This window comes from Mustela lutreola, chromosome 1, assembly GCF_030435805.1.
Source record: "Mustela lutreola isolate mMusLut2 chromosome 1, mMusLut2.pri, whole genome shotgun sequence".
Taxonomy (NCBI): domain Eukaryota; kingdom Metazoa; phylum Chordata; class Mammalia; order Carnivora; family Mustelidae; genus Mustela; species Mustela lutreola.
In genome coordinates, this window is record NC_081290.1 from 259360439 (window position 1) to 259375973 (window position 15535).

At 36.3% G+C, this 15535-nt stretch overlaps 1 protein-coding gene across 5 annotated transcripts in view; it reads left to right on the plus strand.

The window, feature by feature from the left end:
* Positions 1-15535, plus strand: part of ELP4 (elongator acetyltransferase complex subunit 4) — a 243152-nt gene that overhangs the window by 15398 nt on the left and 212219 nt on the right. For 4 of the 5 annotated variants that reach the window (XR_009345762.1, XR_009345763.1, XM_059138840.1 and 1 more), the window contains exon 3: positions 12475-12596. Coding sequence is in view for 3 of the 5 variants with exons in the window: in XM_059138840.1 (XP_058994823.1) it covers positions 12475-12596 (122 nt within the window). In the remaining 2 variants the exon portion in view is untranslated. The remainder of the gene's footprint in view (positions 1-12474; positions 12597-15535) is intronic. The other variant, XM_059138826.1, reaches the window with a different exon arrangement.

Genomic DNA, 15535 nt, shown 5'->3' on the forward strand with positions numbered 1-15535 from the left:
ATTTTATTAACAAATGCACAAAAGTGGGTATCAACACAGTATGCTTATGTAGTAAAGAAGTGAGAGCTCTTTTAAAATAGAGATTATTTAGAATTAGTCAGAGGGAAAGTTTGGCTTTCTTCCCCAGGGTCTCTTCCCTCAACTACCTACTTGTACAATTCAAATTGTAAAACTTCAGAACCTTAGACCAGCTTCTCAAATTGTGGTATGCAGAGATGAGGCTGTTTACTTTTCATCCACCAGAGGACTCCTCGGATTTTTGTTTGTTTAACTTTATGGCCAGCTAAATCCATCATGCTTTACCTCTTTGTTATCTTTGGTCATTGTCCAAGAATTAAGCTATTCTAATGATCATCTCTGTTACTTTTATCTCTGTAATACCCTTTTTACTCTGTAGATTCAATTTCCTACTCTTCTTATCCCTTCTAAATCTTCCCAATTTGCTTTGTATAATACCTATTTCATGTGAAACAAACTCTAATGTCTTAAATATTATCATTAAATATTTTATAGAAATATATAACACTTATTGAGGATTTACTGTGTGCTGGGTATCATGCTAAGCTCTTGAGATGTATTTTATCATTTAGTTTCACAGCAATCAGAAGAGTGTCTATATTTTACAGGAGATTAGAATTTTGGGAGAAGCCAAGTAACTTGCCCAAAGTCACACACTTTGTAGCTAAGATTTACAAGCAGCTTTTTCTGACATTAAGTCATCATTTTACACTAAAACGTGGTAATTTACTTTAAAGTGTTTTTTTTTCTTTTTCCAAAGTGAGATTTATACCTTTGACTTTTCTACCTTTTATGTCATCTCACTGCTGCCATATATTGTCTTAGTTATTTCTGTCATCTATTGGAGACCGTCAACCTCAACCTCAAGTAAGCTTTGATCATTTGCCACTGAACTTTTGCATGTGTCATCACCTCCTTTTTATTCTCAATAACTTCAGTGGCCTTTTAAAGCTTTCTTGTCCAAACATCCAACATTACTTTGTCCCTCATTTTCTCAGATAACTTGCAGTATTTCACATGGGAACAGTAGTCTCTTCAGATGAGAACTCACCCAAATTCCCCCTGTCAAACTTCAGTACTTACCTCTACCCCAACATGGAACGATGTCCTGTACCTTCTCCTGTTGAGAATCATCCTTTTACCTGGACATTAGATTTTTCCTCCTTCCACCTTTCCAAGGAGTGGCAATATCAACTGTCCCATCTTTAATTCCTCCTCCTTTTTAGTTCTTTCCTATGTGTACTTAAACATGCTTAATCTGTTTTCAAGCCTTATTTCCTTGTTAAAGGGGAAAATTCTTTGTCCTTAATCCCACTCCTCTATCCCTTTTTCTCTTCCCATTTTTAGCCAAGCCTCGTTAGTCTTTACCTCTTATACATTTTCATATTTCGGTCCTTCCTCAGTTTACTTCAAGCAGTACAACATCACTGAAGCCACTTTTTAGCCAGAGACATTAGTGACCTTCTGTTGGCTAAACCCAAGAAATACTTCTCAGGTCTCTTCCTTCTTGATCTCTGCAACAGTTGACGTGGTTAGTCACTCTTTCCTGAAAAGATGATGATGATCTCTCCCATTGGATCTGTTAAGACATTCTCTTCTCGTATTCCTTCTACCCCTCTGCTTTTGTTTTTTAAGACTCATTTGCCTCTATTTAAAATACTGGTATCCTCTTCCCTCTTAGTGCTACATACTCTCCCTGGGAGGTCTCAGTTCCTGCCAGAATGACGGCAGGTGAGGGAGGAGGAGTAATTTTATGAAAGTAATCAGTAATCTCTAGTCCTTACTACATACATAGGATCTACAGAGAAATACACAGATCATATTCAACTCCCTGTTCAATATTTTCTCTGGAATTTCTTACAGGCACCTCAAAATTAATGTGTCTTAGAGCTGATCTTCCCTTATCTCCAAATTCTACCCTATTCCTCTAAATCTGTCCCTCTTCCTGTGATTCAGTCTACTGAGTGACACATGCCAGACACCTGCATGAGATACTTGTCTCTCACACTGCTCACATCCAGTAATCTTTAAATCCCAAGGTTTTTAACCTTTTAAATATTTTAAAATTCTGTCTACTTCTCTCTATTCTTACTGCTGTGATCCTAATCCACAAATCTCACTGAAATTATAACAGCTTCTTACATTGCTTCCAGTGTTTTCTTACTTCAGTTCATTTTCATACTATAAGTAGAACAAACTTTCTGATATAAAATCTAATCATGATATATACATAAGACCTTTCTGTGCTGTTTGTCGATCTTAATATAAGGTCCATGCTCTGTAGCCTGGACTACAAGGCCTTTAATGACCTACCACTGATGATTCACTTCAGCTTATCTCTTCTCATGTTTCTCACCTCTTTCCTCAAGCCGTCTGTCCATCACCGAGTTACCCTAACCCCCAACTCCCATCCCCTGCAGCAACCCTCAGTTTGTTTCCTATGATTAAAAGTCTCTTATGGTTTGTCTCCCTCTCTGGTTTCATCTTACTTCATTTTTTCCTCTTCTTAAATTCCACATATCAGTGAGATCATATGAAGATTGTCTTTCTCATCCTAACTCTTAATCATCCCTTAGGTATCCACTTAGAGTCTCTTCCAGAAAGACTTCTTTAATTGTTGCTTTCCTTACCCTCACTGCCAATCAGTATTCCTCTGTATACTTCTGTAGTATTCCTTATTTACTTTATATCATGGCCCTTACTACACTTATTGAAAATACCTGATCGTGTATCTTATTCAGTAGACTGTAAGCTCTGTGACCCTGGGAACCATGTAAGGGCACAATGAATACATGCTTAAAGGAAGGAATGAATGCTGTGAAAGCCTGGCTTAAAAAAGTTACTTTAGGGGCGCCTGGGTGGCTCAGTGGGTTAAAGCCTCTGCCTTCGGCTCAGGTCATGATCCCAGGGTCCTGGGATCGAGCCTGGCGTCAGGCTCTCTGCTCAGCGGGGAACCTGCTTCCCCCCTTCTCTCTGCCTCTCTGCCTACTTGTGATCTCTGTCTGTCAAATAAATAAATAAAATCTTCAAAAAAACAAAAGTTACTTTATAGTGATGGTAGTCATGGAGTATTTTGAGCAATGAAGAGGTATTATGAAGGATGCACATCAGGAATAAAGTAAAAATTTGAAGTGATGGAGCTACTCATTACTCTCATCGTAACACGAGATGATGTTACTATTAAACCACAAATTTACTACCATATTTTGATATAACAATGCTACCTAACTTTTCTACTTCTGCATTTCATTATATATGTTGGATTCTAAATGTCTCACTAGCCATGCTTAGATTGCTCTGATACAGCATTTCCCTCATATTTCCTCTTTTAATAGATCTGGCTCAAGAATGTTGATTTCTACCTCTGTGCTTTTTTTTTTTTTTAAAGATGTATTTATTTGAGCGGGGGAGGGGCAAAGAGAGAGGGGTAAGGAGAGAAACATATTCCCCATTGATTGCCCAGCCTGCTGTGGGGATCATCCCAACATGCTGAAATCATAATCCAAGCCAAAATAAAGAGTTGCAGGTTTTACTGACTTTGCCACCCAGTTGCCCCTCTACATCTGTGCTTTCTAAATATGTGGAATATAAAGCAGTGACAGGAGGTAGGATGATTCCTAGATGTTTGGCCCGAGAAAGTTTGGAGTTAGTACCATCAGGTGAAGTCAGAAAAGGAAGAGAAAGAGCAAGTATTGAGGTGAAGCATGAATTCAGTTTAAACATAGTGAATTTTAAGAGTATTAAATTTAGGCTAGAGAAAAATATTTGGGGTTTCTCAACATTATTTCACTAGTATTTTATTCAGTGGATGTTTTGGTTAAAGTCATTCGTAGGCATGTATCAGAATGTCCAGGTTTATAGACCCTGGAGGATCCAAGATGGAACTTTAGGGGGTCTGTTAATTCCCCGAAATTATATGTAAATTTGTGTCTGACTGTGTACATTTTCCAAATAACATATAACTTGCATCAGATTCTCAGTGGTCTGAGATGCCGGGAAAGACCAAGAACAACTAGAGCAAAAAGAAAAACAAGTCGAAATCTAAAGCGAAAGCACATCAGCCTTTAAGGGATAGACAAAGGAGAATAACCCCGTGAAAGCTAGCCTCTGGAATCGCCTGCCTAGGCTCAGACCACGGCTCTGCTATGTACTAGATGTGTCACGGTAGGCAAGCTGCTTGCTTTCCCTGCGCCTTGCTTCTTTACCTGGAAAATAGGGATTAATAACATTTGTCTTACAACTTACTATGAGGATTAAATGAACTAATGCATGGGAAGTGCATTGCATGTTTAGCATATAGTTAGTGGTCAAGATTGGCTATTTATTATTTTATACAAGATGTTGAGTACCTCAGAATTGATGACTATAGCCCACAGTGAGAAAAAGAAGGCAAAGGGGCAAAGGTTTAAGTTCCCCCTTTCCTGCAGTTGGGATCTCCTTTCAGGCCTAAAGACCTACCACAGTTACTTCCTTATAACTCCATCACTATCACCACTATTACCAAATGTCATTGGCCAGGACTGGAGAGAGCAGAAGTGCAACATTCAAGTTCAAAAATGATCCCTCATTCAGGCAAGTAAGAGGATACAGTTCCCAAGGATATCAGACACAGACATTGAAGATGCTTGCAAAAAGCAGAGACTGGCATCTCTGTTTCCTAGCCAACTTGCTAAACTTCTGAACCCATAAGGCCTCAGTGAGTAGTACATGGTGAGAGAGTCCTTGGGGGAAGCCTGCCTTAAATCTCCTATAGTTTGTCAGCATTCTCGACAACAACACCATTTTGTGTCTGGTGTAGAAAAGGTAGAGGGGCCCTCTGGGATAGATTGTATAAACAGTCGAAATAGTGATAGCAGTAACTAATATTTCCAGAGCAGAAGTTTAATATGAATTACTGACCAGCCCCTCCAAAACCTAGATTCCACCTTGGAAGTGCTTTTCAATGATAGATGTGGCCACAATGAAACTGAGCACCACCTACAAAACCACACTCACCACCTACATGGAAACCACCATAACTTCATAGGTTGCAAAGCAGCAGGTTTAAATATTAAATAGACCAGATTATAGTGAGGCTAGAGACATCTCTCCCTAACCAGACAGCCAATTATGTAAGTTGATCACTGCCACTTTTGTCCCCCTGCTCTCCCAACAATAGAACTAGGACTTGGAAAGAAGACTTAGAGGAAGAGGTATTTTATTTTATTTTTATTTTTTTTAAATTTTATTTATTTATTTGACAGAGAGAGATCACAAGTAGGCAGAGAGTCAGGCAGAGAGAGAGAGGAGGAAGCAGGCTCCCTGCTGAGCAGAGAGCCCGATTCGGGACTCGATCCCAGGACCCTGAGATCATGACCTGAGCCGAAGGCAGCGGCTTAACCCACTGAGCCACCCAGGCGCCTGAGAAGAGGTATTTTAGAACCTTCCTTTCTTTTAGAACCCCTCTAAGACTTTCAAGCCCCAAGTCTTATTCTGCGCTAAAGGGTGTGGAAGAGCTTTTTACAGAATGTTCAAGTTTTAAACTTGACTTTTCCAAGTTTTAATAGCAAACTGGTGAAAAAAAATCATTGAATTAGCTCTAGATGTCAAGAGATGAAAAAAGGAAGATTTGACATAGCATAGGGAAAGTAGTAACTGGAAAAATTAAATAGAACCATTTCATATTATAGTTTCAACAGAATTAAGAGCTCTATAAAAACTGTTTGCATATATAAAGAATGTCTGAAGTAACAGGGTAACTGGGCACAAAGAGTGTCTTAAAAAGAGGGGATACATGTAAAGGGGGAGAGTCTAGTTCCGAGAAGAAACTTGTCCATGGTAATAGCTGCAGTAGACAGAATAAGATAAAGATTTTAAAGTTTCCAAGAAAATAGATAATTAGAAAGTTGTTAGTGACTCTAATAGCTTTCTCAGCACAATGAAAGGGGCAGCTCCTTTGGACTTTGATATTAAGGAAAAATTGATATTCCTGTTGTTTCTATCCATTAGGCTTCATTCTACCTCTTGTGTGATTCCATTTATATATGACAGCCCATCAAATATTTGAAGACAACTCTCTTGCATCCCTTGGGTCTCTTTTTCTTCAAACTAAATATCCCATTTCTTGTGCTTTTAAGTCCTTTACCATCCCGGTCACTTCATTCTGAATATACTTTAGTTTCTGTAAGTCCTCAAATGAAATATACTATTGTCAGTTTGGTCCACTACTGTAGAATAGACTAGGACAACCATCTCTCTCAAGCTAAGAATTAGACTATTGAGGCCAGAACTGTATTTGCTTTTTGGCAGTTCTGTCACATCATTTATCATTTTTGCTTTCCCAATGTTACAGGGATTCACTAAATAGATTAATTAAATGCTTAGTGTACAACTTCAAAATTTCTTTCACAAAAATGGTGATTTTCAGCTTGAAGAGCTTAGATTTTCAACTAAACCCTAAATAGGCGATCTTCTTCCGAGAGTTTTGCCTGCCTCATAGGAGTCTTCGAAAAAATCGGGTCAATAACTATTTAAGAGTGTGCACACTTGTTTTTTTTGTGTGTGTGTGCGCGTGTGCGTGCCCGTGTGTGTATGCACACTAGTGTGTGTTTTCAGCAAAACTACAGTATATCTGGCTGATTTATAAGACAAAATAGATTTTCTATTTTTTTCCTTAATTATACAAATACTTACTAGATGTATAGTATGAACCTACTACAGCAATATAGCAATAAGATGAATTCTCTGCCATGAGGATCTTTTTGCTTGATGGAGACATCTTAATATGTCCATTAAATGCTGTTGCAGGAGTTAACAAGATGCTCCAGGGCACTGGGGTCATCTCACCCAGTCTTTAGGAAAGCTTCTCCAAAGATGAGTTTACCTATTTTGGGTCTGGGAGGATTTCAGTGAATTAGCTAGCCAAAAAGGTGAAATAATTTATGCAAAGGTCCAGACTTAAGATGTAACATGGCTACTGGAGATAGTAATTTTTTTTTTAAGATTTTATTTATTTATTTGTCAGGGATAGAGGGAGAGAGAGAGAGCGAGCTCAGGCAGCAGAGAGGCAGGCAGAGGCAGAGGGAGAAGCAGGCTCCCTGCTGAGGAAGGAGCCAGATATGGGACTCGATCCCAGGACACTGGGATCATGACCTGAGCCGAAGGCAGCTGCTTAACCAACTGAGCCACCCAGGTGTCCCTGGAGATAGTAATTTAAGCTATGAGTCTAGATAAGGTCACTAGGGATTGTATGTAGATAAGAAAAGAGTTACAGGTCTCACTCATTTAAAATGTAGGTAGAAAAAGAGAAATTCTGCTGTCTAGTTTATTGTCACTCTTCATTAATGATAATTAATTTCCTTTTTAAAAGGATTGATTGATTGATTAGAGAGGGAGAGAGACTCTCAGGCAGGCTCCATGCTGAGCACAGAGCCGACACGGGGCTCATCTCATGACCCTGAGATCACAACCTGAGCTGAAACCAAGAGTTGGATGCTCAACCAGCTGCACCACCCAGGTGCCCCCACTCAGTATTTTTTTATTATTTGTAGGTGTCTCTCTCTGGTTTATGAAGTACCTTACCTAAGTTCATTCCCTTACTGAATAATGCAATACTCTCCTTAATTTTATAAATAATTATTTTTATTTTTCTAATTAAACAGGTTTATTTCATTCTTTACTGAAAAGTTGTTGAAGAAGCATCGTGTTGTTCGGGAGAGGGTGGTGGGGTTATGGACATTGGGGAGGGTATGTGCTATGGTGAGATAGACCTGTACCCCTGGGGCTAATAATACATTATATGTTTATAAAAAAATGAAAAACTAATTTAAAAAAAGAAGCATCGTGTCCTTTTATAGGGAGATGACAGGGTTGTACCACTTTTAACACTAATATTTTTATTTACACACATTGTGTGGCGGCAACCACAGAGTATATAGACCGTGTGAAAGGATTTAGTTCTTTCTCTCAAAAGCAATGAGAAATCACTATTAGTTTTATTTTTTCAGCTTTTATATTTAGTTTTGTGATCCATTTCAAGATAATATTTGAGTATTAGTATGAGGTAAGATAGAAATGTTGTGGGTTTTTTGTTTGGGTTTTGTTTTTGTTTTTGTTTTTTTGTAGTATAGGGTAAGATTGAGGTTTTTGTTGTTTTTTGCGTCTGGATATTCACTTGTTCCAGGACAATTTGTTGAAAAGACAATTTTTTCTCCACCTTTATTAAAAAATCAGTTATGTGGGTTTATTTCTGGACTCTATATCCTTTTTTATTGACCTATATGCCTCTCCTTTAGCTAATTCACATTGCCTTGATTGTTGTAGCTTTTATTCTAAGTCTTGAAATAGACTTTCACTTTCAGATTTGTTTGTTTATTCTAGGACCTTTGGATTTCTGTGTAAATTTCAGAATTAGCTTATCAATTTCTCCAAAAATCTTATGGGGCTTTCATTGGAATTCCATTAAATCTGTAGATCAATTTGGAAAGATTTGAGTCTTATATTCCCTAAACATGATATACTTCTCCAGTTATTTAGGTTTTCTTTACTTATTCTCAGAATATTTTATACTTTTCATTATGGAGCTAATTCATTCACATGTATTGTCAAATTTCTCCAAAATATTTTGTGTTTTTGGAATTGATCATAAATAGAATTTTTAAAATTTCAGTTTCTGAAGTAAGATTTTAGTATTGGAAATATATTGGGACTTGTTTTTTGGAATAGCATATGGTTTATCTTGGTGTACATTCTAGATGCACTAAATATATATTCTGGAACCATATATTATCCAAGGTGGTCTGTGAGGTCATACAGATTTTCTATTTTCTTGATGATTTTCTTCCTTAGCTATTCTGACAATTACTAAGAAATGTACAATTAAATCTCCAAATTGAATTTATGTCTTTCTTTGCTTAGTTCTGTCAGTTTTGCTTTAAACAGTTATACTTTTAAAGAAATTCTAAGGAACAAAGTAATTTATTCCCCCCCATATATATACACACACATATACACACATCCATGCACATAAGTACATATATGTAAGATCATACAGTGTTATAATTTCCCCCATATTTGTTGTGATTTGTATTCTTTATTCCTTCCTATAAGTGCAGATTACAATGTTGTATGATTTCCCTTTAGCTTTTAGCGTCCTCTAATACAGGTCTGCTGTCCTATATAAACATGGTATTTCACCTCTATTCTTTTTTTTTTTTTTTTTAAGATTTTATTTATTTATTTGACAGAGAGATTGCAAGTAGGCAGAGAGGCAGGTAGAGAGAGAGGGGTCGGGGGGGGGGGGGAAGCAGGCTCCCTGCTGAGCAGAGAGCCCCATGCAGGCTCTGATCCTTGATCCAGGACTCTGAGATCCTGACCTGAGCTGAAGGCAGAGGCTTTAACCCACTGAGCCATCCAGGCGCCCCCTTTACCTCCATTCTTAAACATGTTTTATACATTTATAATTTTTCATGAAGTTTTTCTTTTTCAACTCTTGGAATATATAATTATTATATCCTCTAGCCTTTATTGTTTCTGATGAGAAATCGCTTGTTGATTTTATCATTGTACCACTGTAGGTCACATGCCATTTCTCCCTACCTCTTCCAAGATTTAACTATGAGGTACTTAGATTTGGGATTTTTGCATTTATCCTAGGAGACACTTCCTGTGCTTTTTAGATCTGTAATTGAATATTTTATCAAATTTAGGAAATTTTTAGTCATCACTTCTTAAAGGATTGTTTCTGTTTCTTACTGTCTCCCAAAGTCTAGGGCTCTACTTAAGCATATTTTGGACTGCTGTTTATTGGTCTATGTCTCTGATGTTCTGTTCAGTTTTCTTAAATTTTTTTCTCTATTCTTCAGATTTCCTACTTTCTATTGATCTCCCTTAAGGTATATCAATTATTTTTTCCTTTCTTCATCTCCAATCTTCTTGTGTGATTACCAAATAAATTTCTCATATAAGGAATAATAATTTTAAACTCTAAATTTTCTATCTGGTTCATTTTTATAGTTTCTCATTCTCTGTTGATAGTCCTTTTCTGTTCACTTATTGATATATCATCCTTTAATATTTTGTTGTTATTGTTTTTGTTGTTTTTAATTAAGTAGGCTCCATACCCAGCATGGGACTTGAACTCATGGCCCTCAGATCAAGCATCACATGCTCTACTGACTGAACCAGCCAGGTGCCCCTCCTTTAATACTCTGAATACATTTTACTTTGAGTCGGTTTCTGTACATTGTGTTTTCCCTAATATGGATCATATTCACTGATTTTTGATTGAAATCTTCACATTGTAAAAAGTGCATTTTAATGATTCTGAATTCCATTCTGTTTTCCTGAGGATTTCAGGTTTTTTGTTTTAATAGACAGTTAACTTGCCTGATTTTAAATTAATTCTCACTTCCGTATACTTTGCAACAGATTGTATCTCTGTATCTCTGCTCAGTTTTACAGCTTTTAGGTTTTGCTTTTTTAACCTGGTCACACAGGGCTGTCCCTTACTGTTAGAAACTTAGAAGAGAGCCAAATATTTATACAGAATTTATACACACATTTGGGGGCTCACGCTTTCTGTGGTTCTCAGCCCTGAGTTTTATCCTTTGCCACGTCAAGTCAATAAGACTTCAACTTTTTTTTTTAAGATTTTATTTATTTGACAGAAAGAGAGAAATCACAAGTAGGCAGAGAGGCAAGCAGAGAGAGAGAGGTGGGGGAAGAAGCAGGCTCCCTGCAGAGCAGAGAGCCCCATGCGGGGCTCAATCCCAGGACCCTGGGATCATGCCTGAGCCGAAGGCAGAGGCTTTGACCCACTGAGCCACCCAGGCACCCCGACTTCAACTATTTTTATTACAAGATTCTGCTCATTGGGAAATGCATGCCTTCAGAGGAGCATCAGATTTGTAAATCTCACAAGATTTAGTTGTCTTTCAACTTAAACTGTTCTCTCTTATCTACTTAGTGATTTTTCTCTCACTCATGCATTGGTAGCTTAGTGGTCAACCACAGATTTGGGCACATTTGGTGAATTTTGCAGAGCACTCTTAATTCAAGGATTTTTCTCCTAAAGTTTCAGCTATTTTGACAATACTGAACTCTACATTCTGCCACCTTAAGCTGGAAAGGATATATGACCTAGAGCTGACAGAGCTAAGGGAACTTTTTTTTTTTTTGGCCAAAAAAAAAAAAAAAAAAAAAAGGCGCCAGAAACTTGAAGTTTTTACATGTCATGATCACAGTCTTTCAAAAGGAAACTGCTGTGGTTGATGTCTTCTTTTAATTGCTTTGCAGTGCCTTTAAATATTTATTTTTTAATGGTATTTTATTCAGGTTTTATACTTAAAGCTGCAAGGGGCTTTGTGCACAGTGCTAACATTACCACAAGTCCAAACTTTCTTAGGAATATTTTTTAACAGTGTGGTTTTTACAGATATTAACAATGCCTGACATAGGAATTCAATTAATATTTGTTGAATAAATTAATAAATGCTTCTCTTTTTTTGAATAATTCAGTAAATATACCATTGTCTCTTTATGTCTCAAAGTATTAAAGGAAAGAAAGGTGACTCTTAATCTCACAAAACAAACTGAGGGTTGCTGGGGGGAGGGGGTTTGGGAGAAGGGGGTGGGATTATGGACATTGGGGAGGGGATGTGCTTTGGTGAGTGCTGTGAAGTGTGTAAACCTGGTGATTCACAGACCTGTACCCCTGGGGATAAAAATATATGTTTATAAAAAATTAAAAATTTAAAAAAAAAGTGTAGGCATGTAGCTTATCAATAATATTAGAAAACAAAGATATACTTGAGTTTATATTATATCACAAAATTTCAAAAATATTAACACATTTTGTCAAAGAAACCTGGTATATGATTTTTTTTCATAAAAAATCGGAAAGAAGGGAGGGTGAAGGAATAATAAAAGGTCAAAGAACTGTTTATTCGGAAAACATTTAGTACAAATTTAAGAACTCTCAGATTAGTCTTCAGTTTTAAATTGCTATTGAATTTAAAACCTAAAACACAAATGTAGAAGTAATACTATTTTTACAAATTTTATAAATACTAATCTTCAGGCTACATACCCTTAAGTGCTTAATTATTATGACATGTAAGAAATGAAGTGTGAGTTTACAAACTGGTTGGTAGGTAAGAATAGGTATTTTAGAGATGCAATGCCTGAAACAGAAAAAGAAAGTCCTTTTTTTTTCTATACTCATATGTAACCCTCTACATTTTGTGGATCTCAGAGATGGAGTAGAGGATGGAGAATAATTTTGAAATCAAACTATATTAGAAGTACTCACTTCCCATGGACTATCCAGCTAGGTCTCTTAGCCTATCTATCTGTACTTTTTAGGAAGACAATTATTACCCCATTTTATATACTTGTTTTAAGGAGGAAAATTGTTAAAACATCTGAGTGTGCTTGGCATATGGTAGGATACTGACTAATTTTTTTCTTTTTTTTCAGAAGAGGATAAATATAATACTTACTCTTCTTTGCTCTTCAAGTTTTTCCTGGCAGAAGGAATCCTCAATGGGCATACTTTGTTGGTTGCATCTGCAAAAGAAGACCCTGCTGATATTTTACAGGTATAGAATATACAAATGCAAAAATATTGCATTTTGAACATTTCATGAAAAAATATTGCTTATATGTTTATATAAACAAGATGTATGTAAACAAAATATATACATAAAATTTTATGAAAATTTTAGGTAAACAAGGTATTCGTTTATCTAAAAACCATATTTAAATTCATTAATGTGACCATACATGTATTTTTTTTTCTCTTAAAGAAAAGTATCAAATTTATTTAAAGATGTAGTTTCACTTTTTAAATTAGTGTTCGTGGACAATTTTTTTTTTTTTAAAGATTTTATTTATTTATTTGACAGACAGAGATCACAAGTAGGCAGAGAGGCAGACAGAGAGAGAGAGAGAGAGAGAGAGAAGCAGGCTTCCTGCGGAGCAGAGAGCCTGATGTGGGGCTCGATTCCAGGACCCTGAGATCATGACCTGAGCCGAAGGCAGCAGCCCAAACCACTGAGCCACCCAGGCGCCCCCGTGGACAATTTTTTTAACTTTAAGTTGATACTGGCATTGGGGACAATATTAATAAGCTACTAAAAACTGACAATAAATAAGGTTATTACTATAGTCATAAGAAGATAACTCTGTAAAAAGTAAAGGAAAACAACAGCATATTATCTGATATTATATTACCAGTATTTTAAAGACATAAATTAGAAGAAAGCTACAGAAATTGGAAGTACTCATTTATTAATCTCATTTTGCTTTGAGACTACCAGAAATTACTCTTTTCCAAGTAACAAACAATAATAATAAAATATGTGACTGATATACTCTATCTTTTTGAAGCCAGAACACACATTACATCTCAGAGAGGACAATCCTCAGTTTTAAAATTCTTAATTTCTTTGTCCAGAACAGGAACACAACTTAAGCCGTTGTTGGAACAGAAGATAGAATCTAAAGTTATTTTCTCCCTTAGGATGTTTTCATTTTAGTGCATGGTCTGCAAAATAACAAATAACTAATTCATTTATGAAGAATTTGTAGCATAGTAAGTATTAATATACCATAGATTTCAGCAGACACCAACAAATTCCTATACCCACTATAAAAAAGTTATATAATGCTGAGGTAAAACTAACACGATTCTTTCATATGGGTCAGATTTTGCTTATTAAGTAATATGGTCATAAAATCCAAAGGAGAAATCTTTGTATAATTTTCCAAATGATTTTCTTCTGGTTACAGAGCCTGTTTTCCTTTGTTCTTATTTTTGGTGTTTGGCTTTTATAATATTTTCTTGATGTTTTCATTTCTTCTTTTGTTTCTTTTCCCTGGTCTTAATTATTCTGATCAATTTCTGGACAGTACTATGCTTGGTAAGAACAATAAAGACCAAGATTATCATCTAAAGAAGCTGTACAAGCTCTTCATGACACATTCCACCATAGTATGGAGACTAAGATTTTATATCAAACATCTTTATAGCCATGTAGGCAATTTTTCCCAGGCCAGAAGCAGGATAACTCTTGACCTTTGAACAACATGGGGGTTAGAGACACTGATCCCCTGCACAGTTAAAAATCCACATATAACTTATGGGGCACCTGGGTGGCTCAGTGGGTTAAAGCCTCTGCCTTCGGCTTGGGTCATGATCCCAGGGTCCTGGGATCGAGCCCCACATCGGGCTCTCTGCTCGGCGGGGAGCCTGCTTCCTCCTCTCTCTCTGCCTGCTTCTCTGCCTACTTGTGATCTCTGTCTGTCAAATAAATAAATAAAATCTTAAAAAAAAAATCTACATATAACTTTTGACTCCCCAAATATTATTTCCATCTAATACTGACCGAAAGCCTTACTAACAATATAAACTGTCTATTAATACATATTTTGTATGTTATATGTATTATATACTATATTCCTACAATAAAGTGAATTAGAGAAAGGACAATGTTGTTGAGAAAATCATAAGAGAAAATACATTTACAGTACTATATTTATCTTAAATATTCACATTTAAGTAGATCTGTGTAGTTCAAACTTGTGTGGTTAAAGAATCAACTATATATTCTTTTCAAAATAAAGTGTTTTATTCTTCCTTCTTGTCTCCTGCAACCTAGGCAACTGATGTTAAAATCTAATCAATATACCAACACATTTTGCTTTAGAGAATTACACTTTTTATTTGAAAACTAATCCCTAACACTTTTCCTAGGTACCTTGAATTTGTACAAGTTAATATTAAAAATCTGAAGGTACTTTACTTGTCCTCCGCTGAATTATGTGAAGGAGTGAAGTTAAAAATTAGGATTTCTTAAAACATCTAGTTATTTATGTAAGTAGTTAGGTTCTGCAAACATTTATTCATGGAACAATTTTATGATACTGTAAAAACTATATAAAATTAGAGTAAAAAAAGTAGACTTTTAAAAAGTTGCACTTTTGACCAAGATATGTTAATGAGGGTCAGATTTCTCTTTATCCCTGAACCAACTAAAAAACAGGGCAAAATATATTAAACAACAGTTTTCAAGACATCAGGCATCAAATAATAAAGGACAGTGGCGCCAGAGAGATCCAGAATATACAAAGGGAGTTCTGTAACTTCACTGGCATTATACAGTTTCTAGGCTGTAGTGTGGTAAAAAGGAACCCAGGTTAAGACAGCATTAGGAGACTCATCTAGGAATGTGTCATTATGACATATTGTCTTCATCTGGAGCTTAAGTATAGCTTAAGGAAATATGTATAGGTGCCAAGTTGACAAGGGGTGGACTTGTGATAGTTAATTTTATGTGTCCGCTTGACTGTGCCACAAGGTTCCCAGATATTTGATCAAACATTATCCTAAGTACTCTTATGAGGGTGTTTCTGGATGAGACTGATATTTAAATTGGTAGGGGCGCCTGAGTAGCTTAGCGATTAAGCATCTGCTTTCGGCTCAGGTCATGATCCCAGGGTCCTGGGATTAAGCCCCACATCAGGCTCCCTGCTCAGC